At 43.9% G+C, this 25430-nt stretch overlaps 1 protein-coding gene across 1 annotated transcript; it reads right to left on the bottom strand.

The window, feature by feature from the left end:
• Positions 1 to 4104: 4104 nt before the first annotated feature.
• Positions 4105 to 22593, bottom strand: LOC146191877 (DNA damage-regulated autophagy modulator protein 1-like). Its single transcript, XM_084600386.1, has 7 exons — positions 22424 to 22593; positions 21085 to 21152; positions 19907 to 20079; positions 11786 to 11972; positions 11411 to 11454; positions 10412 to 10531; positions 4105 to 4272 (listed from the first exon to the last, which is right to left on the bottom strand). The coding sequence occupies exons 1-7, from the start codon at positions 22591 to 22593 to the stop codon at positions 4105 to 4107; spliced, it is 930 nt and encodes a 309-aa protein (XP_084456512.1).
• Between the last annotated feature and the right edge of the window lie 2837 nt (positions 22594 to 25430).

Below are 25430 nucleotides of genomic sequence, written 5' to 3'. Positions count from 1 at the left end.
ATCATAGCCCCCCTTACACAGCTCTTGAAAGGCACCCCTAACCTCTCCTCTTGGTCGCCAGCCTGCGATGATGCATTCGCGACACTGCGCAATGTTCTCACGTCACCCCCAATCCTTCGCCATTACGACCCTACTGCACCTACAGAACTTCACACCGATGCCAGTGGTGTTGGCCTCGGCGCCGTCCTCGCCCAGCGCAAGCCTGGCTTCTCCGAATACGTTGTCGCATACGCAAGCCGTGCTCTCACCAAAGCCGAGTCCAACTACTCCGTTACCGAAAAAGAGTGCTTAGCAATCGTGTGGGCTGTAACGAAGTTCCGCCCTTACTTATACGGCCACTCCTTCGAGGTAGTTACAGATCATCACGCTCTCTGCTGGCTCGCGTCTCTCAAGGATCCGTCTGGCCGTCTCGGGCGCTGGGCTCTCAGGCTTCAGGAATACGACATCCGTGTAGTGTACCGCTCTGGCCGCAAGCACTCTGACGCCGACGCTCTTTCTCGGTCACCGGTGCGCTCGCCTAACTCATCGTCCCCTCCTCAAGCATTCTTGTCAGCACTCACCATTGAGGATATGCCTTTCGAGCAACGACAAGATCCTTGGGTTTCTAACCTGCTGGATATCCTTGGCACTACTTCCGCGGCTACGCATCCTCGGGCACTCCGCCGACAGGCCTCCCATTTCGCCATTCGGGACGGCCTTCTCTACCGCAGGAACTACAACTCAGACGGCAGAACGTGGCTTCTTGTCATTCCGCGCCACCTCCGCTCCGAGGTTTGTGCCCACCATCACATTGACCCTCAAAGCGCTCATGCCGGCGTCCTCAAAACCTATGATCGAATTCGTCAGAGGTACTACTGGCGGGGAATGTACAATTTCGTACGGCGCTACATTCGCTCTTGTACCGCCTGTCAACAACGCAAGATTCCTCGCCACCCCGCTGGCCCTCTCCAGCCTTTACCTTGTCCAGCTCGCCCGTTTGATCGCGTGGGAATCGACCTTTATGGTCCGCTACCATGCACGGCCGCTGGTAACCGATGGGTCATCGTCGCAGTCGATCACCTGACCCGTTACGCCGAGACTGCTGCACTTTCCGCGGCGACAGCCCGAGAGGTAGCCCATTTTCTTCTACACCACTTCATTCTTCGACACGGCGCCCCTCGCGAGCTACTGAGTGACAGAGGTCGTGTCTTTCTTTCCGAAGTAGTTCAAGAGCTCCTGTCGTCTTGCAAATCGATACATCGGGCTACAACCGCGTACCACCCACAAACAAACGGCCTCACGGAGCGCTTCAACCGTAGGCTTGGGGACATGCTCGCAATGTATGTTACATCTGAATCGGGAAGCTCCAACTGGGACCAGGTACTGCCATTCGTAACGTTCGCGTACAACACAGCCACCCAAGCAACAACTGGGTTTTCGCCCTTCTTTCTCTTATATGGCCGTGAACCATCTTGTACTCTGGACACAATTTTGCCATACCATCCAGATGCCTCTGAGTACAGTGCCTTGTCAGATATTGCACAGAAGGCCGAGGAATGCCGGCAGCTAGCTCGCACGTTTACCTCCAACACTCAAGGCTATCGCAAAGATCAGCATGATACCGATACCCCTGCTCCCACGTTCCTGGCCGACAGCTTCGTTTGGCTATGCGTTCCTGCCACCAACAAACTAGACACCAAATACCACGGACCTTATCGCGTCTTGGAACGCACATCCCCTGTGAACTACGTCATCGAGCCAGTCACCCCTTCTTCCGACCACCGCCGTCGCGGCCGCGAGGTTGTCCACGTTAGCCGCCTCAAGCCATATTACAACCCTCTGGTCGTCTCTTCTCCCTGAGTCGCCAGGATGGCGACTTCTTCACGCGGGGGAAATGTAAAGAAGACAAAGAACAGAAAACGCTGCGGCATCGCCATCACCATCGCTTGTCTCCGGCGCCCATCTCGCTCGCGCTGAAGCTGTGCCCTGCGGCTGGTAATTCGATCCCTTGTGCCCAAAGTACTGCCAGCGCTAGACGTTCCAACCAACCATTAAATCCACATTTCAATATATATATATATATATATATGTATATATATATATATATATATATATATATATATATATATATATATATATATATATATATATATATATATATATATATATATCTTCTAGCACTTTAACGTAGGGCTCGTCTACCCCCTGATTTCGCAATGCCTGCATCACCGAAGAGGTTTCAACTGAGTCAAATGCTTTTTCGTAATCAATGAATGCTATGTATAAGGGCTGGGTACATTCCGAGCATTTCTCTATCACCTTATTGATGGTATGGATATGATCGATAGTAGATTACCGTTTCCGAAAACCTTCTTGATCCTTTGCTTGATTGCAGTCTAAGGTTGTCCTGATTCTATTAGCGATTACCTTAGTAAATACCTTATACGTAACAGACAGTAAGCTGATTGGTCTGTAATTTTTAAGGTCTTTAGGGTCCCCTTTCTTATGAATGAGGATAATGTTTGCATTCTTCCATGGTTCCGGTACCGTGTATACCGTGTATAACGTGTTGGGCGGGCCGAGTTCCTGAACTATGTATGCTGGCTGGGTTGGCTAAGCACTTTAGCTAAACATAACTGCTTGCACGTTTGCGCCTTCTTTATGTTTGCAGAAATTTCAATCTTGAGCACGATGATGCAGTTCTGGCGTTTTTTTTTTTTTTTATTTTTGAATCGAAACTTTCGGAAACTGGCCCACCAATCAGCTGAAATACTTTTACAACAGCTTTTTCAATCGTGCTATAGGAAATGTACATATCGCCGGGTTATACAGACCGTTCCTGACAAATGAATTTCTAGTTAACAATGAGAACGTGACAAGGAAATTGAGGAAGATGAGACCAGGAAAATCCAGTTGCTTCCTCTCACAAGTGTGCGAGTAGTGCAAAATAGTTTTGTAGTGTTGTCGGGTAATGCGCCTTTTTGTGTAGCAGTGTGCATGGATGGATTAATGCCTCCACTGTGTGAGACCAGTACAATAGAGTAAACGATGATGGACAGTAATATACGTGCGCAACAGAGACGAGACAGAGAAGTGGACAACGACTTCTCTTTGTCTCGTCTCTGTTGCGCATGTATATTACTGTCCATCATGGTTCACCAACTCGCCCAACCAGCCGTTTTTCTAGAGTTAACGATTAGTTTAGTGTTTTTAGTTTATTGCATTTATCATCCCAAAGCGATTCAAGGTGCGAGGGATACCGTATTGCTGGACACGGAAAATGCTAACCACCTCAAGTTCCTTAGCGTGCACTCACACCGCACAATAAACGCGGACGCCTTACCTTGCTTTCCGCCTCCATTGAAAAGCGGCCGACGCGGCCAGAATTTAGCCCTATGTGCTTAGGTTCAGAAGTCGAGCGCGCTAACTACAGATCAGCCGCGGTGGGATGGTTAAACATAGGAATTTCACGATATCATAGAAGCTTTTTCCGCTCTGTTCACCTGCAGTCTGTATACAAATGCGAGAAACAAGACAGCATGCTAGGTTATTCTTTTTCCCTCGCGTGCACTCCGAATGACCCAGACATTCATTTTCTTCCATTTATTCCCTCTGTAACCAGAAATTCTAAATATTTAGCAAGAAAAATTTATCTTCAATGGCTATAAAGCGTTAAGAGCTCGTGCAGGGTGAAGCACTGTGGCTCAAAATGGCATAAAGTACTTCGAGCGTGGTATAGTGCCGAATAACCGCGAAATTCGCGACGGTTCAATGAGAGACCGAGATCGAAGGCAAAGAAATGCTTCATCATCTCTTTCCTGGAAGACACGCGGCGTTTCAGCAGCAAGAGATTTTGGCAATCTCAGTTCAAACTTGAATTTGCCAGCTTAATTTCTTTATCGATTCCAGCCAAAACAAATTCGGCTGATATATAGAACGTGTACAACGTTGATAAGCTTCGCTTGTCTAAGTTTATGACTTGTTACTTCACAAAGCTTTCCGGAAATATAAACAGCTCCGCAATTAACACATATGATTAGAAATATAAAGAGGCATATAAAGTAGGAAAACGCCATAAAAGGGAACTTGATACTACAAAAAAATTGACACGCTGCACGAATGTTCTTATGGCTTCTGCAGTTGCTGCAGCGGTGATGCGGCGGGGTCTATGACGTATAGGTCGAGGATGAAGGTGCAGTCGCGGAGGTCGCTGGCGTAAGTGGCGAAGAACAGCAGGTAGCAGAAGACAAATACCCACTCTGCTGCTATGGAGTATAACGCGCTCGGTGGGTACTGCACAAATAGAACAGAGAGAAAGGCACAAAATTACGTGTTTGTGTACGCGATTGCTATGGCTTATACGAAATTATTGAAGCCACTTCGAGCTTCTGGTTCATTAAACTGGCAGTTTAGCCTTATTAAAGGTCTCTTTAATGCGAACTCTTCACAATTCGAATAGATATTCGAACTGAAATTCGATCTCTTGAGAATCGGCTGCACTTGGTTCTGTGCATCAATGTCACACTTAGGTTTACAGCAATCACCACCACCACCACCACCACCACCACCATCATCATCATCATCATCATCATCATCATCATCATCATCGTCATCATCATCATCATCATCATCATCATCATCATTATCATCATCATCATCATCAGCGTGACTATACCCACTGCAGGGCGAAGGCCTCTCCCATATTTCTCCAATTAACCCGGTCCTGTGCGAGATGCATCCACTTGACCCCTGCGAATTTCTTAATCTCATCCGCCCAATTAATTTTCTGCCGCCCCCTGCTACACTTTCCTTCCCTTAGAATTCAGTTTGTTGCCCTAAGCGACCATCGGTTATCCTTTCTTCGCGCTACATTTCCTGCCCATGTCCATTTTTTCTTCTTTATTTCCATTAGATTGGCAGTGACTTGAGTTATTTCTCTTACCCACTCTGCGCGTAGTCCTATCTTTTGACGCTATCCCTACAATTTTTCTTTCATAGCACTCTGCGTTGTCCTCAACCTAAGTAGAACCCACTTTGTTAGCTTCCACGTTTCAGCCCCATAAGTAAGTACAGGTAAGATGCAACTGTTGCACACTTTCCACTTGAGCGATACCGGTAAGCTGCTAGTCATAATCTGGGAGTGCTTGCCAAATGCGCTCCATCCCAGTCTTATTCTCCTTGTTATTTCCCTTTCATGGTATAGCACTCGCAGTACATTAAACCGATGTAAATTAAAGCAGTAATGTGCTGTTAGTTATCAGTTAACATAATAAAAGCTAGAGATCGATTTTCGTCTTAAGTCACGCCTTTCAAATAATCGGCTGAATTATCGTCGCGACGCTGTTGCTGCTGCGAACTGCAGTCACCTCGATACCCAGCTGCGATGAGTACATGATTCTAGTTATAGTTGAATGAACACAAACTCCTAATGTGGCTATAAAAAAAGCGCTTGCCAGTTGTTCTATATGTCTCTTACATCTTCGTCCAGGCTTTTGCGTTAACATGATCTTTACTATATAAAACCCGACAACACGTCCTTTTCATGAAAACATGACTGTCTCCAGGTAAACCTGCGAAGCGTTTAACTCCGCAGCGATGAACCAAGCGGCATCCCCATATAGTTTCCCACAGTATACGGTTGATATTGCGAACTGGCGCCTCTGTACGAATCCAAGAGCAAATAACCTCACCCTGGAAAAAGATAGAGCTAAATTAAGAAATACAAAGAGAGAAAGAGAAAGAAGAAAAGTATTACGACCGGAAAGAGTGGCTTCGATGCTGCCCCTACGAAAGTTACAGGCTTCACGGTGCCTACTTTAGCTCATAATACCTTTAGATTTTTAGCCACCTATGTCTGGACGGTTTAAGAGCTTCGAATGTTTAAAAAGGCAAGGCCTGAATAAAAAAAAATCTATGTGTCCACCAATTTCCGTACTAAAGAGCCTCTAATTTTCATCGCGAAGAGCGTGTCGCTGCTGCAGAAGAGGGGTCTCACTACTATTTTTAAAGTAGTCCTTATGGTGTCGCTTGCCCCAAAATTACGAAGAAAAAAGCACTGCAATACAAGAAAGGGAATTGAAGATGTTTATGCAATGCGGTTCTAAATCATTATCATTGTATGTGGCAGTATACTAACTCTTGAAAATAAAGTAGGCTGTCATTTGCATATTAATCAGGAACGAACATGGTGTACACATATCGTCCCTAGAAGTGGCCCCTCAGTGCCGTATAAAATATTGTCACCATTTAAGTGGCCCCAATAACCTCCACCTTACAATAGATTTTTCGTTCGTGTTTGTCTTCCTTCCGCCTTTGTCCAAGTCGCGCTGTTCTTCTGTATACTCTCACGCAAGGCTTCTTTACATGACAAGTATCTCCGTTCTGACTCTGATATGGCACCACCGAGCGAAGGTCATTATGAAAGCACTCCATGGACAGTCATTTCAGCGTAACCTAAGCAACGCTATGCGTGCAAGCCAAGCAATGCTTATGCGTCCGTGTCAAAGCCATCGTGCACGAGCTCTCTTGTTTCTTCCAGAGCAGACACAGATTTGACGAAATACTATAGTCTCGTTATTCCTCCCCTGATGCTGAAAAATCGACCAATCAGGATTTTCCAATCAGGCTGACCTTTAAGGCTGTCGGGCTAAAGAACGGACGCCCTGTTTGATGTAAAGTGTTCTGCTACTAAATGGCCTAGCAAATGAGGAGGCGGAGCAGCTGAACAGCTGCAGCCATTGAGAGAGTGGCGTGTATCCCAGTTGCGGCCGTGACCGGGCAGTGTTGTACAAAGCACGTTTTATTCCGGATGAGCAGTCCGTGTCGCTCGTGCATAAACAACTACCCCCTCCCCCTCCCCCCCTTCGCCCTGAGCCCTCATAAACAGCAGAAGTGTACACACGCGGCGCACCCAGAGCTAAACTCTGAGCAGCTCAATGCATCGTGGAGCCGATGTGCTTACCTCTAACCAACCGATTTACTATGTCGATTGGCTGTAATTATTTATCAGCGTATAAAATGCGGATCAACGACCTACAGGATGCTGGTGGTATACCAAGCACTTTTTATTTCCGCATCATAACCATTTGTTAAACAGCATTCATTAGTTATACCCAGTGAATTCTTTAACAGTACCGCGCGACCGTTAACTGCCCGGCGCTGTTGCACCGGAAAAAGTAAACGAGATAAGGCAAGCGAGAACAACGGCGCGTCCACAATACCTGCTGCTGCAGTGAAGGTCGTCTGCTAGGCTGTTCTGACAGTGCTTAGTATTCCCTGCCACAATCGGCTGTCATGCATTGCCACTCTAACAAGCTTCCACTACTTGTTTTTATCCGCTACCTATCGTACGTATAATATTTGTAATGAACAAGCATTCACAATAAACTTAACATGCCCAATAACTATTTGTAATCATTTGTTTGGGAACAGTTTTATTTGTCGAGGACAATAAACATATGTAAATTAATTAATTTCGAAAGAAGCATCCTTGAGACAGTAGCCGCAACTGAAACCGGGGACAAGCGCAGTCCTGCAAACTTGCAAGTGTTGCAAGTTTGTACCAATCACTATCACAACCACATAGCAGATGTTACAAGCACTCTTGGAGCTCGGACATGAAACCTGATTTTAGGGATTGCTTCCAACGGAGCAGAACAGCCAAGCAGACATACTACTTCTTACTCTTACCTAGAGGGAAAGCTGTGCCGCCATCTATGAGAGTTTGCATGCAGCTTCCTGACAACAAGTTCAGCCACCATGAGCGCCCAAAAAATCATGGGGCGGAGAGCAACCGAGTGCAGCACAGCAGCGTTTGTTCAAAAATAATGCAAAGATAAACGTTGTTGTACAATAAAAAACATTCCAACTTTCAATATTGTGATTTGAAATTGGAAGAAAAAAACATTGAGCGAAACGGAACGTAATTGTAAAATTTGTCCAAAATAAGCGATATCTCTCTCTCCTATTGGCTAAGAATTTAGCAGCAGAGAAATCAAATTTAGCGAGAAAAAGATATTTAAAAATATATATGGTTGCTCAATCACATTACGGAGTTTTTTAGTGGTATTTCGGAAAATAAAAACCCTTTATTCGCGTTGTCTGCTTTTGTGTCTTCGGTACTATGGCTTTTGCGCTCTACGTCAAGATAATGATGATGATCGTGATGAGAGAGCTTAGTAACGCTACTCTGCATTCCCGAAAAAATTGTACTGTCCCGCACCAAGTAGCACATCAGCCGATGGTGCTCATAGCGCGCCCATGGTGGCTGAAGTGCAGTGCCCCAGCTTTCCCTCTAGGCAAGAGTATGTAAGAAACTATGCAAGCAGACGACACTCGTTGGAGCTGCATTATGACGCCCCCAGGCTCGTTTTTTTCCCTCTCCCGAATACCGTTTTGATTCACTTCGGTGTCGCAGCACCGGGCGGTCGATGGTTGTGAGCTTACTGTTAAAGAATTGGCCACGTGTACATGTTATCGCCATACGTAGTACGAGATTCTCATGACCTCGAAGTTCCCTCTATTCAAGTTGTCATCTTTTGATAGACTGTTCTTGTGGAGACTTTCGCAAAAATTATTATCATAGAGCTGAACCATGCTAGCTGTCTACTGCATCTCCAACCATATTCTCTGACACTATAAAAAGTAAATATTGTAAAGAAGAAGACCTGGCGCCAGCGCGTCGGCACGAGACGTGAGCATTATTTGGACGAGCCCGGACCTGCAAGTGGTTCTCTTGGCCTAGCCCTAGTAAAAGAGCTCGCCTATAATAAAGCTCGTTATATTATGATCTACATAAATAAGAAAGGTAGAAGACGAGGGCGCAGCAACTTCTCCACTGCTGACGCAAGACTGTGTCGAAAGGAGCTGCGATAAAACTCCCGCTGTGCTTTGCTCGAGAAAGCTCTGATGGTATCGCGCAATATGACAGAGTAATACACGCGACAACATTTCATCGCTCTCCAGCTGTAGTATTTTCGGTTTGGATGCACAGACTATGAGAACCGGGTGATATTCGGTCGCTAAGGCGTCGTCCCTGTATAACTGGGCTCAAAAAACTAAAAACGCCAGTGTTGCGCAGCTGTTAGAAACATTCAGTAGACTTTTAAACCCTGCCTTAAGGATAAGGTGCGATAGCGTCCTCCGGAGTCGTTTTTGTATATCAGTTCGCAGACTGATATATATATATATATATATATATATATATATATATATATATATATATATATATATAAATATATATATATATATATTTTTTTTTTTGGCTTGTGGAGTTTAACGTCCCAAAGCAACTCAGGCTATGAGAGACGCCGTAGTGGAGGACTCCGGAAATTTCGACTACCTGGGGTTCTTTAACGTGGACTGACATCGCACAGCACACGGGCGCCTTGCTTTTCACCTTCATCAAAAAGCGGCCGCCGAGGCCGGGATTTGATCCCGCGTCCTTGGGCACAGTAGCCGAGCGCTGTAACCACTGCGCCACCCCGGCGGGATTATTTTTATTTTATTTTATTTTTATTTTCTTAAAAATAAAAATGAATGAATGAAGAAACGGATGAATTTCCTGGTTCATAAGTGGCATAGCTGGCAACTGGGGACAAAGCGTGTCCAGCACGAACTGCCAATGGAGAAAAAAAGATATTGGCACGACGGGATTCTGAACGAGCGCCTGAACAAACAGATCAACGTCACTGAACCAGGCACGAGAGCACTAAACAGTCGCCACAGCCGATCGCACTTCGAGTAGAACTGCAAAACACTCTAGGATTGCGCAGTAAAACATCCCCGCCTTCATCAAGTTTCAACTGCAAAACACTCTCGCGCTGGCAGCGAATATCGTCGTCTTCATGGAGCTGCATCTGCGTCCTTCCTTTATTTAACTTAGGTAAATACGCCATGGTCATGCGCCATCTTGCCGAATGCGGGCGAGGGCCGCTAGCATAGTGTCAGGCGAATCCACTAGATGGCGGGACAGAACTCGTAATGCTTCCGCTTCATACTGCACCTAAGCAGGCTTAAATACATTGCTGGAAATTTATGTCTACTGGGAGACACACAAACCTCCCACTCAAGTACGTCGAACGAATGTTCCTTAATGAGCTCTGGGTAGCGTGTTTGACAGGCTACTAAAGGTTAGCAGGTTCGAATCCCGTCAAATTTCATCAATTTTATTTCAGCGCAAATTTAATTTATTGTTAGTGTCGCCGTTACGCTTGTCATGCTCACACATGATAAAAACAAATCACATAACGATTTATTCGATTTCAATTCCGTAGGGAGTCCCGCTCCTTTCGATCAATAAGAGACTTCCAAGCACATGACCAACTACTACGCCGGCTGTTCCAATGAACGGCACACTTAACGCTGTCGCGTAAAAAAAAAAAGAACAAAACAAAACGACCATGTCAGCAGACGCCTGCCCGACGTGTCTTACGTTGCGAGAATATTGCCTGAAGAGAGTTTGGTTGACGAACTCCGGAAGTGGCGCTTCGAAGATGCGGACATCCGTTCTTCGGAAATTGGCGGACGAGTCACCGAAAATGTCCTGGCGCTCCTAAACAAACGAGTAAAAAATGACAAAAAGGTTGATAGCCAGTACAACATCGCACCCAATGAAATATGTATAAATCACTTCAGAGTGTACCCCTAGAGTTACAGCTGTTATCCGGCGACTAAGAAATGGTTATAAGCAGTGCTTTCAATACTGAGGACAGAGCGGAGGGCTCCAGAAATTTTGACCATCTGGGGTTATTTAAAGTGCACTGACATTGCATAGCACACAGGCGGCTTGCTTTTCGCCTCCATCGAAAAACGCCCGCCGCGACCGGGATTCTATCCAGCTTACTTGGGTACAGCACACCAGTGTCATAATCACTGCGCCACCGCGGCGGGGGGTAGCCGCAGTGGACGCAATCTACACTAAATGTACCTCGAACCCCAATGGCAATTAGCTGAAACTTGCTTTTCCATCGAGCTTCGTGTGCGGATAATGCGCACAGGCTGATTTGGCGCAAAAAAAAAAAAAAAAAAATCGCAGGATTTTACCACGCTGCAGAGCTTTAGAAAAAGCGTTTAATTTCGTTTCAAAAACTGTCATCGTCGTGTCTATAGCTTCGAACTTTCCTTTTGCACTAGGCATCAAGATTATTTCTTAACGCCAACATTTCTTCATTGCCTCTTTGATTATAGAACAGTTTCCCCAGTAAATTACGTCCGCCATGACAGGGCATGTCCCTGAAAATGTTAAGTTCTATTCTATTGTTAGAAATTTGGAAAGTGGTCGCTGAAACACTCTATATAAGTCGCGACTTAAAGGCTGTCTTCGCAAGTGTGTTCGGTTCGTGCCACTGCTAGACATTGTTAGAAACAGTAATGGATTGAAGCCGCGCTGAAACAATCGCAACTAGCTATTCTCCACAGTCCTTTCACTTACCTTGGTGATGTAGAATTCCTCGCCAACAGGGGCGTATATAACCACTGAAGGAGGCTTATTAAGGAACAATACGAGTCGAAACACTTTCACAAAACAAATTCGATGTCGATAGTAAACACCTCTACTTAACTGCATGGTAAGCTTCTTCGGAAACAGCCCGAGAGGTGCGGTTACTTAATAATGAGCTATTTCGTCATCAATACCATTGGGCAGTACTGTGTGCCAGCCAAGCAAGTCGTTTAATATTCCTTAACTTTTGAATCAATGCGTATTACTAAGGGAGAGAAAATAAAGCTTTCGGTACGGTGCGTGAGGGATTTTGACGCTACTCGTAGATATCTGTGGCATTAAATTGGCGCCATCCGACAAGGATACTGAACACGACGCAGACGGAGGCGACGGCGGTGAGCAGCGTCTTGACCTTGACGTTGCCGAAGTTGGAGGCGCCGTCGGCCATGGTGGTGAGCGTGTACATGAGCCTCGTCTGCACCAGCATGTGCACGATGGCCGACACGAAGAACACAGAGGCACCCAGCACGTGCGGCATCAGTACGGGCCACAGCTGCGCCACCAACGTAGAGGATAAGACAATAGAATTAAATGAATTGCTGAGGTTTAACTCTTATAAATCTAGGTACACAGCGAGAGCTCCGTTACTCTTGGCTACAATTCTAGAGGTTCGAGTATCCTTGAACTAAGTCAAGAATGTAAGCCATCGGCCGCTGCCGCAATCGCTGCTTACACTTTAATCGTGGCTCGCTTCAACGCTTAGTTAAGCTTTTCGGCAGCGAGCTAGTCTACGTCGAAGTGGTGGTAGAAATCGTCGCCGCTACATCCAATGCTCCCTCCCTCTTGAGCGAGACGGAAGCGACGAGTCTGTTTTCTCGTATGGCCACAAATGGCGAGCAGGATTCAAAAAAGCGCAGCAACGGCAGCGGCGCAGAGGTGGCGTGTCACGTGATATGACGTCACGACATACCTTCTCCTACATCGGTGGAAAAATAAATTTCATAACAACAACAACAACAACCCGCGCTTCTCCGGCTTGAAGGTCAAATGATCTCCGTCAGTGAATTTGCCGAAACATGACTTATAGGAGCTTTTCGTTCTAAAAACGCATCCTAGTCATTTGAACAACTAAACGTACGCTAACTTCTGCTTCAATCAAGCTGAATTTCGTGGAGTTCACACTAACACAAGATTATGGGGCCATTGGTTCTGCGTGCCTAAATCATAATTTAGTGCAACTGGGACGTGCAAAAAAGAAATAAAGATAGCTGTTCATTTCTCTGTGAACGCTGCTTATTAGCCTTTGCGCCTGGGAACTCAGTCAATAGTACCTTTGTTCCGTTGCTGATGCACTAAATTTGTAAGTGGGATTTTATCAGTTCAGTTCAGGCGTTCAGTCGTGTCCGACTCTTCGTGACCCTATGGACCATGTCGCGCCACGCTTTCCGGTCTCTCACTATCTTGTTAACATCACATAGCTTCATCTGCAATGCCTCGAGAATGCCATCTAACCATCGCGTTCGCTGCCTATAACACTCTTAGAAAAAAAGTTAGTAAAAGGGTAGTAACGGCTGCCGTTACTACCTTTTTTTAACCGTTACTACATTTGTACGACCTTCTTAGGTAGTAACATGGTAGTAACTCCTGCTGTTACTACGTTTTTTGACTGAAAGACCTTTTTACTACCTCTCTGGAAGCAGGGGTAGTAAATGTACCTTACCTGTTTTCTACCATGATCAGAAGATATCTGATACTATATACGATAGGAATATTGAAGTATTCAATACTCCTGATTACATTGCTACTCAATTTTGTTTTTGTTTATTTATTTGCCATACCTTCAATCGCCAAGGCATTATAGAGGGGAGGGGGTTACATAAATGAGCCCTGGGCTCAAACTGTGCGCTGCCTTTTCATAAAAAGAAAGAAAGAAAGAAAGAAAGAAAGAAAGAAAGAAAGAAAGAAAGAAAGAAAGAAAGAAAGAAAGAAAGAAAGAAAGAAAAGAGCGGCGAGCTACCCTAAACACGTCATTGTTTCCGTTGCTGAAAGACTGCGTCGCAGAAAGAAATTTGCGCCACGCATGAGTGACGAACAGCGAGCGGATGAGAAGAAAAAGGAGGAGGAAAGAAGGAATAAAGAAAGAGTAGTTGTCATTCCATACCTGTATAAGGTTTCTCATAACTTAAGGAAGGTGGGGCAATGTTCTGGCGTAAACGTCCTTTTTACTGCACCAAAAAAGCTTTTGAGTTTGTGCAGAAAAACCTGTCCTATGCGAACGCTGAAGCCTAAGTGTCTGATTAAACACGGAGACCTTTACGTGCCCTGCAGGAGGGGGGTTCTTTATAAAATTCCACTTTCATCTGGAAAGCACTACGTCAGCAAGACTGGCTGATGTTAAACGTACGTCTTCTGGAGCACTATAATAAAGTTGACAGCATTGCTACAGACGGCCATCTCGCTGCGCACTGCAGAAGATGTGATGCGGAACCGCCTTGTCATCTCGTTCGAAAAGACGATCATCATGTATCGAGATCGTAACGAGCCGACAAGGGAGATAACAGAAGCACTGGAGATAGCTCGTACAGGGGATAAATATGTCAGCAAGGCGTCTGTTGCACTGCCATAAGAAGAGCTTGAATTCTTGGCTTAGCATGTGGCTGTCTGACAGTAATTGTGTGTTTTCTCATTCACTGCTGATCGTGAAGTGTATATATGTGATCATTTGTGCAATAAACGCTCATTTGAAAGTTAGTGCTTGTCCTGTCTTGTCGTCGTCCCCGTTTTTGTTCCGGCGCTATGCTCTTTGATTTACAATGAGTGGCCTAGTCCACTGAAATCAGATGAGAGCTCATGAGTTGTATAGCTTAGTCTGGAGTATTTCTTTGTTTTCTGAAGTTTATTAATTAATGAAACTCATTAGCTAATTTTTTAATTTCTGGTTTCAGCAACAAAGAGTCTATTAACGGAGCGCGGTTTCAGGAACAAAGCACTCCAGCGAAAAGCGATTTTGTTCTCCAGAATGCGTCTTGGGCTGCTGAAGGAGTACAGCTGCATGTGGCACACTTTTTATTGTGCGACTTATCATTTAAGGCCAGTGGGAAAACTAGTTTATATAAACAGTAGCTTGGTGCAAATATTTCAGTCTGCTATTTCAAAGCAATTATTGGCACTTCTTTCTTTGAACCAAAATTGGAAGAGGAAATTGGTCCTTCCTAAGGATTGTAATCAATAAAGTCAGCATTATGTAACACTACTCTAAAAGCCTTTAGTTATTCTTAATGAGCTTGGTCTTATTTAGCAGGTCTATCCAGCAATTTACACCTAACAGGCATCCTTTTAATAATTAGTAATATGTATTGTGACAAGCTGGCTGTCTGTAGCATAATTTTAGGATTTGAGGAATGTTTAAAATGGGCATTTTTGGGAGGAAGTTTTGAGTCTGGGGTGGTGCAGTGATTGCGACGCTCGACTATGCGCAAGAATGCAGGATCGAATTCGAGTCTAGGCGGCCGCTTTTCTTCGGAGGCGAAAAGCAAGGTGCCCGTGGGCTGTGCGATGTTTAGTGCACAATAAAGAACCCCAGGTGGTCGACATTTTTGCAGTCCTTCACTATGGTGTCTCATAGCCTGAGTCGCTTTGGAACATTAAGCCCCACAAACCAAACTAAACCAGTTTTGAGTCTGAGCAGGAATTGCTGATGTGCTGTTTCAATTTATTGTGTATTAGTAGGTCAGTTTGATATAAGCAACACATTCTCTTTGCAGCAATTTTGACATATTCTTTTGTGAGTGACAGTCCCTTATGATAGCTGTTGCTTATATCCTTTTATAGTGCTTCAGGAAGATCTAACATCTGTTTCATTTAGTTGCCATAGAGCGGACAGTTGACCAGTTTTAACTATGGCTCCGACAAGTATTCAATACATATGCGGGATATTAATGGCTAAATAATGAGCACAAAATTTCCTCATACCTGAGGTATTGCTAGAAGCAGCCAAGGCAGAAGGCTAGGCAGTTTATGAGCTGGTACTTCCATTCTTCTCAGCCAAAAAACCCTCTTTTAGTTGTGATTTTTATTGTACATGTCTGGTTAAATTATTGTTGTAAAGCAACTTCCATATACATATCCTGATAGTTCTTGTATGTTATTCCTTCTATCAGTTGTCATCATTATTGCTAAAGGTGCTCAAAGACACACCAGGCTCTATAAGCCTTCAATACCTTAACCTCCTATAAAGGTTTCAAGTTCAACACACTCAACTCTGGTGTAAATACACTGTCTCATATGAATGTGTGATAAGTTATAACCAAAACAGAACAAAAGTACCTGCTTTCTTTTTGAGTATTTTTCTCATCTTCAGGCAATCTCCTTTTCACCACTTGTGATGCGGGCAACTGTTTGTTTGTTAAGAAAGTTGAATGCTTGAACTGAATAATGAGAAATAAAGTCTCATCTTCTTAGCCACACCTGTGTTCAATTTGTTTGTTTTTTCGGAAGCCATGTATGACCACTGCTTGAGTGCTTCCATATTATGTAATCCAGTGTTCAGGTTAGTGGTTATAGCAACAAAGCAGAGGAGTTTGTTAAATGTGTAGTATTTTTACTACAGTTTATTACTGTTACAGCCTTCTGTAGGTGGTGCATATTGCTAAAAGTAGTGACTGTTACTATTTACAGAGTTAGTATATGTTGATTTAGGTAGCTGCTATTACTACCTCTGAGGTGTGTATTTTGCTAAAGGTAGTTCCTCTTACTACCTCCTATAGGTAGTAGGTTTTGCTGTAGGTAGATACTCTTACTACCTGCAGTGGTAGTGAATACTAGTAAAGGTAGTTGTTCTTACTACCTTCTATAGGTAGTAAAGTTTACTAAATGTAGTTGCTGGTACTACATCTAGAAGTAGTAAAATTTGCTGGAGGTAGTTCAGATTACTACCTTCTATAGGTAGTAAAGATTACTAAATGTAGTTGCTGGTACTACATCTAGAAGTAGTAAAATTTGCTGGAGGTAGTTCTGATTACTACCTTCTAGAGGTAGTATATGCTACTACCTAGCAGATACTAACCTGCACTTACTAACTAGTTAGTAACATATGTGACAAGCAGTTACTACCCTAAAAGTTAGTAACCACAACTACCTTTTTTTAAGAGTGTACCCCTTCTCCGGCGACCCTCAACCTTTCCCCACATCAAATCTTTCTCCACCGATTTTATGAAGCACCTTTATTTATATGATGTTATGAGGCGTACGAAAGCCTACATATTCACGGTATGAGAACATCATAACCAAACTTTTAAACGCCTAATTATACGCAATAAATAAGGTGAACAAGAACGGAGACATGGCGCATAACTTCTAGAAGTTCCATATCGGCTATGAGGGAAAGCGTAGTGGGAGCCTCAGGACTAAGGTTTGACAACAGGGGTTTATTAGCGCGCTCACTGCTATCTCTCAGTATAAGGTGTATTTTCGAATCTTGCCTCTGTTGAGATATTCGTTGAGCAGTTTTGCATAAAGCATGCCGTAGAGGAGGAATCCGGATCGACTTTGGTATTTGGGGTGTTGTCTAACGAGAACCGACGCCTGGAAGAACCGGTATTTATTTGGAACGCCGCCGCGGTGGCCAGGATGGGACCCGTGACCTTGCAGCCTAACGACGCAGACACTGACTCACCCCAGCTGGTAAACCGGCAGTGATGACAGGGTTCATACGACAAGCGCTCATCTCCAGCGATCAACGTAAGCAGACGGTTACTACCGCATATAAGGTACAAAAGAAGCGCCGGTAGGATTCAGAATACACAAATAATTCGAAATAAAAACCTGGGGGATGTATAAGCTACACCTTCAGGAGAACAACGCGACTGCTGTTATAGTCACCGTTCGCGTCGCGTATTCACCACTCACACATCGGCTTATAGAAATGACTATTTGACATGCAGTGGTTTGTATTCCTCACAGGCCGTACGAGAGTGCACATACACTGAGCACGATCTGGAGATTCAAGTTGAAGTCCAGCATTAAAGCTACCCGCGGGTTGAAGTAGCTGAACTTCACTTTACCACTAGTCCTGTTTCAGCATCGGAGTTGGCCGAGAAAGTGCCACCGTGTGCGATTCCAATGTACACTTCGGCATCTGCGTTGTTATTAGGGGGCCACGCATCCACGATTGATTCGTAGATTGTTATTTCATGCACCCTGTTAATCTTTTGTATATATCCTTTAGCTTCATCACTCTACGTGCTTATAAATATTTCTTTTCCTTTTCAGTGTGAGTACGTAGCTTCATCTCTCTACATTCATATACATATTTCTTTTCCTTTTCAGTGTGAGTACGTGGGAGCAAAATGGTGATACGAGTATGTAAAACGTTCACTGCAATACTTTTCTTTATCTTTTAATTTTTCCTTCTCATCTTCCCCCCCTTTCTTCACGTTGTGGTTGAGGTATCCATTGAGTAGTGGGACAATTACCTTCACCCTTCGCTTCCCCATACAGAATGTTTTATTTCATTTTAGACGATTTTAAACGTGTAATGGCGGCCATGGGGTGGATTTCTCTTTCCTTAAATATGGTGTCTCCGATCGCAGCGTCCCTAGCGCTACAGTCAATATTGACATTCAATTTTGCATAATTACCTAATTCCTAGTAAGGATACTCGAATTAAATGCATGCATCTGCATGCATCTGCATGTGTCTTTTGGACCATGCACTAAATCAAAAGCCGGGTAGTGGTAGGTCGGTGGTTAGTACACTCGGCTGCTGAGCTGGAGGACCAGGGTTCGAGCCCGCCGTGGCAGCAACATTTCGATAGGAAAAAAACACAAGGCGGACGTGTAATGTGCGAAGTCTGTGGGCGTTAAAGAAGCCTAGTTAGTCGAAATCATCTGGAGTTCTCTTCTACGGCGTTCCTCATGGAATTAGTCGCAATAGGATGTTAAACTCCGATAACCACCACAAAGAAAAGTATAAAAAGCTTTCACTAGGTCCAGCTGTATATAGCTACAACCAACGACATTCTGTGGACTGTTGGAAACGTGCCCAGTTTTGCAATTTGAATTTCACAGGCTCGATTCTCACCTCAACGCAAATTATTCTATCTTATTTATTTCAATTACTTTCCTTTCGTTGCAGGAGTATCCCTGAAAATATTGGCGCCAATCCAAACTTTCTTTGAACTGTTGTGATTTTTGTTGACTGTCCGTATCCATCAGCATATTTTTTTTGCTGACTGCAATCATCGTTTGCGCTGGCGGTGACGGTAACTACATCGTTTTTTCTTAGAGACATGGTAAACAAAGGTCTAAAAGTTGCATTACACACCTAATACCGTTCTTAGCATTTCTGATGTCCGCTATAGTGTTTATAGGGAGTTCGCGAGTTTTCACAACAAAACTGCGAAACAGTGGAATATCTTGCAGATGCGTGTAGTGACACTGCGCATCCAAGCATCTACTGCACGTCCCCGCGCTGTAGGACATAACGTATGTAAGAGCGCGTTCGCGTTTCGTATAGACGATCTGACTCCTCCATATAGCGTCAACTTCTCCTAATAGTTTTAGTTGTGTAGCAAGCTATCGTGCGAAAAATAAGGAAGTGCGGGCTTCGCGCTCACTCGTTAATACTACACGTCTTAGCGGTCGGGCAAACCTGTAGAGTATAATCTGAGTTTATTATTAGCTTTCACAAGGAAATACGAAGAATATATTGAGTGGTTAATAGTTTTTTTTCCCTATTTGAGTGTTATTGTTGCAAGGCACTAGAAACGAGCCTCAATAAACTGTTCGTTTTTCTCTCCACTGGGAGTGGGGAATTATCGTTGCAATGTTACACACACACACACACACACACACACACACACACACACACACACACACACACACACACACACACACACACACACACACACACACACACACACACACACACACACACACACACACACACACACACACACAAACACACACACACACACACACACACACACACACACACACACACACACACACACACACACACACACACACACACACACACACACACACACACAAACGCATATATATATATATATATATATATATACTACACAGGGACACAGAAAAGCGGTTGTCGAGAATTTAGAGAAGTTTTTTACTCTCCTCGTCGAGTTGAGTTACTGATAAAAGCTTATTGTGATATGGTGCGCATTTCAAATATGACTTATTTAGTGTCCATTACATGCACTGCATGCAGAGGGAAAGGTTGAGGGTCGCCGGAGAAAGGTAGGCAGCGAACGCGATGGTTAGATGGCCTCCTCGAGGCACTGCAGGTGAAGGTAGGTGATGTTAGGAAGATAGTGAGAGACCGGAAAGCGTGGCGTGACATGGTCCATAGGGTCACGAAGAGTCGGACATGACTGAACGACTGAACTGAACTGAACTGAACATGCACTGTGTAACTCTGGCGCATTGTGATACCTTGAGCAAGACTCGAGGGATGTGCGCTCACCCACTGGCCATCCCTGCGGACGTGGGACAAGGGGCTGATTGCCACTGCGGCCATTCCGAGGCACGAGAGAGAGCCCGAGGTCAGCGCCAGCCAGTTGAGTCGCGTGGCCACGAAGCCCACGTCCTCCATGGCGGCCTGGTTTCGCATGTGGTGGAGGTACATTACAGGAAAACCTGCGCACACAACCATCGAGAGAAAAGAAACTGCGAGTTAGCTTATATCGCGGCATCTGGAAAATAGCACTCATTGCACGAGGGCACCAGCCGACTCTGCACTGTCCAAACAAACTAAACTATTCTTTATGTGATGTTATAACGCACACATGTGGTGACACGTGGCATCGTGTAACAATTGAGCACGCGTCTTGATCAAAGTACTATTAACGCAAAATAACTTTGGTTTGGCCCCAAGAGAGGCGTGTACACGATTTTGTCATCACGGCGTGTCCTGACGACCTGACAGCAAACAAAATATTGAATTCGGTCCACACCAGGACTTAAACCAACATCCTCCCAATCCCCATCAACGCGAGGACCACACGCTCTACATCGACTTCCTGGGAACCAGTACATAATTCTCCTCGTTTATCGTAAGGACACCGGAGGGCGCTGAAGGAAAGAACAGCAAGCAGTAAGTAAAAAAAAAAAAAAAAAAAAAGTTAAATGGCAGTAAAAGGAAAAAAATAAGAAACACAAAAGCAAAACGAAAAAGAAAATACAAATTTAATAAATAAAGCTAAAGAATAAAATAAATAAACATAACAAAGGATTACAAAAAGAAACACCGGTAAAATGTAAAGTACGTCAATTAAAAGTAAAGCTGTAGACATCGTGGAAGCAATGAAACGCAGAACCAGCTTAAAAAAGAACTAGGCAAAGGATTCAGTACGTTTTTCGCATTTCCAGGTGTAAGCAGACTTAAGAGTGTGACTGAATGTTTTACCCTGCTTATTATAGGCTCCATCAAGAAACGCTTGTGCGACGTGGTAATGCCGCAGTGCTGTGAGAAGTGTGCTCCGATCACTTTCTTATTTACTAACAAGCATAAACATGGGATTCAGAGATACAGGCTACTGAGAGACAGCAGAATATGCACCCAATGAAGCCTGTAGTTTGACGTGATCTTTGCAATAACTCTAAGTGGCACAAATTTCTCGTTTCCGTAAAAGTCACACTTACCCATGACAATCATGATCACAACGCAAAGCCCGAAGAGACCGCTTTGCGGAGGGTCACCGCTGGCGTCGCTGCGGAAGAAAGCCAACCGAATTGGTCACGTATTAACATGACTAAACCGGGTTTTACTTGATTGGGTCAGCATTACTACCATTGCTGTAACAAAAAAAAAAGAAAAGAAAAAGCTCCTCTGCTAAGGGTATACGCGATAGCCTTTCACACACTGAAACGAAGACAAAACTCAGCATCAAAAAGCATTGGCTTTTCATTAAAAGACACCTTTTATTTTTCAATTATTTCATTTAATTGATCAATTATGCTCTCTAAAGTTTCTTATTTAGCATCATCAAGCGCTGACTTTTCATTCTCAGAACTTTGACATCTTTGAACTCCTCTTTTTTTTCTTTTTTTTCGTTTAATTTCTTCATTTCATCAATTATTTACAACGATAATCATTAGGTTGTCACCGCCTATCACACAGCAATCAATCATCAATCATTAGAACCACAAATTACCCTGACTAATTTTTTTTTTTTTTTTTTACGCAGCCTCAAAACATTTCCAACACTATATGCCGACTACTAGTAAACGCCGACCGCTTTGCGACCGAATGATCTCTATAACCTATCTCTTAATAAAGGTACGATTGAGCTGCCCACTGTAATGCTGACATGCTACAAAATTGCAAAGTGCATTTGGAAACCAGCCCAACCGACAAGCAAGTCCTGCAACTTCTCACCCTCGGAAGCCTTGCACCTCCATCTATTGCAGGTTTTCCATTTACATATATTTCAACGCTCTAATTAAGCTGAGAAGTAGAAGATTTTTTGAGGAGCTATATTGTTGAGGCGATTCAGGCAAAAACCAACACTGAAATATATATTATAAAAACAGCATTAAAATTCAACTTTCAAAAGAGAATCCATAGTTGTATACTTGAAGACATATCTGTGCAAAGAAAATATTTGCTGTGACTCTCAGCCAGGAAACTAATAGAGCAAACTAGCCATGAGGTGACTGCTTGCGTTAGTCGCGATATAGCCCTTGATATTGTAAGCGTGTCCTGTAGCTTCCATTTTTGATACAACTAACTCTGAGGCATTACGTTTGGGTGCATTCATCACGGAGTCAGGCGTGAAACGAATTTGAAAGAGAAGATGTGACACAAATAAATCGCCGCATAAATTTGTTTATAGTGCCCAAGAAAAGGCAAAGAAGAAAGGTAGACAAGGTAGCTCTCATTCTTAACACTGCGAATAGCCAGAAGGAAAAAAGGACATGAATTATCAGCCACATCAGAGAAAATAAAAAAAGGACCCAAGTGCGGAGGTAAAGGTCTCACCTGACGTAAGACCTGTAAGGATCAATGTCATGATTGGCCACGGCGATGATGTACACCGTGACGAGGGTGGCCGCGCTGAAGGCGCTCGCGAACCGGGCGAAAAAGGCGAGGTGCGAGAGGGCATGCTTGTATGGCTTGAACACCTTCGAACCCTCCTGCGACGGGGACATAGGCGGTGTATGCGGACGACAAATTAGCCCTGTTTTCCAAGCCTCGCTGTACGGCAAAAGGAACACCTTACCGCAGACGGCTCCATTGCTGTCTTCTTCTTGTTCTTCTAAGACACTTCGAGCAGCACGTGTCATGGTGCGACTGGATTTTCTGCGCAGGCAATGAATAAGCGGATCATTCAGCGTAGATGGATATGTAACTTTAGGCAAGCGATATATAGTATATAGTAGATATATGTTATAAATAAGAGATACATAGTAGATATATAAGAGATATATAGTATTTCCAAAAATATTGACAAGAATGAAATCAACTCTAAAAAGAAGAAAAGAGGCGTCCGATTGCAACAGCCTTTGCATCAGCGTAAACTTAATTTGAGCAGCCAGACCTTATTGTCGTTTGAAGCCACCGTAGGTCTGTTTTTACCGCCATTGAAAATTTCTTAATGGAATCGAAGCGTCGGCCATGCTAATACACTTTCCTTTTTTTTTTTTTTTTAATCACTGGCTACAAGAATCGCAGTGTTCACCTTCTGCGTGCGTTATTATTTCTTCTTTTTGTTTCAGTGCTTCGTCTTTTAATTTCCTTGTGTTTTCCATAGGAATCATTTTATTTTTGGCGCCGTAATTAGACATCTCGAAAAACCTCCCTGCATCCTAACTCTTCGCCGAAGACTCTCCGAGACTAACCAAAAGACCTCAATAAAGTTTTTTCACTCACTCTTCGCCGATTCCTCTGTGTGGGTACGTGCCATCAGTTTAGAGAGCAACTACAACAATATGGAAGGTTTTCGGCTTTTACAACAGTCACATATTTTTTATTAAAATGTCTTTTCTATATTAAGCAGAGGCGGATCGAGTCAGGTGATGCCGCAATGGGAAAGCAAGCTAGTTAGCTATTACTATATTTCCCAAAGATTACGTTGGACAATTTGACAGAATTTCACTAAGCGAACAAGAGAACGGAAGCTGAGCTGCCGAAGAAGAAAAACCAAGAAAAAACCTTTCCAGTAATGTTTTTGTCCTGTCTCTCATATTCTGCTCTCTATTTCATCCCTTATATGATCATTGAAGTGACCTGGATCATATTCATTTTCAATTCGCCCCAAATGACTCGTTTGAATAGGCAAATGTATCGACATTTGCCTTTCCTTTCCTCTTGGTTATTACTATCCTTTGATGTTATGCGAGAAAAAACACTGCCTTGCATCGCATTCATTGGATATTATGACCACATGATTATATGCATCATTAGAATTAAAATTCAAGGGGGGGGGGGGGGTCTAGAAGGTGAACGTTGCCGCGACCCCACTACGGTTACAATTCCTAGCCCTCGCCCTCGGTGACTTTTGGAAGGTTCCAGTACGATCAGGGAGACAGACGAAGAGAGGGAGAGTAAGAGGAGCAGATTCGTACGGGATATAGCGCCTATTCACTACATGTCTCAGCTTTCCCGCTCGCTTCTCGCAATTTTGAGCATTAATACGAAGGCGTTTCATAAAGTTCGGATTATTGGCATGAAGAAAAGGACGTACCAAATGCAACTTAAGTGGGAGTCTCAAGAACCTGAGCTTCTGCCACTGATGGACAAGTTGGCACTGAGCATCGCTACGGCTGCTAAATACAACGGACTGCCGGAAAAGTGCGGCCGACTACGAAGTGTTATTTCATTAAAGAATGTTTTCATAATAATCATCATCATCATCACATAGGCCTCCTCATTATTTCTGCTTTGGAAGAGCATGCAGTTAAAAAATCACTTCCTCCTCGTCCTGGTAGTGTTCTTGCGAAGTCTGTTCTTCGTGGGAAGGACAAGGAAAAAGTTATTTCGTGCGAGGTTCTATTCTATATTTCCATCTACTGTGAAGCACTTACCCTCAAGTCTAATATCCAGTCTCCTATGTGAACACCTTGAAAAGTTCCCTGATCACACGGTAATTGCTACTGATGCGTCTGTGATGGTGCACAAAGCAGCGATTGGAATTTTTTTCCGAGTCTCTTTCCTGGAGTTTTTCGGTGCGTGTCTCGGATTACACACCGATATTTCTAGCAGAGTTTATGGCAATTGGTCTAGCACTACTAAAGGTTCCCTGCAGTCAATCGAAAATAATTTTTCTATCAGACTCTCTTTCTGTCTTATTGTCACTGGAGTCGGCACGGGATGCTCTGTTTAGTCGCTCACTAAAGGATTTCATACCGGGGTGGGTGAAAGAAATGCGCTTCATCTGGGTCCCCGGTCACAGCGGTATTTTCCAGAACGAAGCGGAAGATTTCTTGGCTAAATCAGCTCTTGATGCATCTGTTTCATGTACCATCCCTAATATCACCATTTTTGGAATGTTCCGTTTCCAGAGATATCAATACCTAGCCGCTTCATGCAATGATCCTTTGCTATCTACAGCCGAATACCAGCATCTCAGATACTCATGGAAAGTTCGTTCATGTAAATCACGGCAGTGTGAGACAACGATGACTCTCCTGAGATGCAGGATTCCTCGCCTAAATCTTTATTTATGTAGATGCGGGATCAGTCCCACAAACCTTTGTGAGGCTTGCAATGAAATTGAAAATATTGATCACTTCTTTCTCGCTTGCCGAAGGCTTTCACATCAGAGGAGGGTGCATTTAGAAACTCCAATTGCACGCTTGGGATTTACGTTGTCGGTCCCGCTTCTACTGTCATTCGGTGCGAGTGCGAAAGGATTTGCGTTGCCTCAAATTTGTCAGTACTTATATAACTACATCACAGCTACTGACAGATTTTCTTGCTAATTGTACTCCAAATTTACAAAATTCCAAATTTTTGCTTCATATTTTGTCTTTCAAAAACTTTTGTG

This window comes from Amblyomma maculatum, chromosome 4, assembly GCF_055883805.1.
Source record: "Amblyomma maculatum isolate TAMU_Amacu chromosome 4, ASM5588380v1, whole genome shotgun sequence".
Lineage (NCBI taxonomy): Eukaryota > Metazoa > Arthropoda > Arachnida > Ixodida > Ixodidae > Amblyomma > Amblyomma maculatum.
This window is presented reverse-complemented; position numbering and strand designations above follow the sequence as displayed.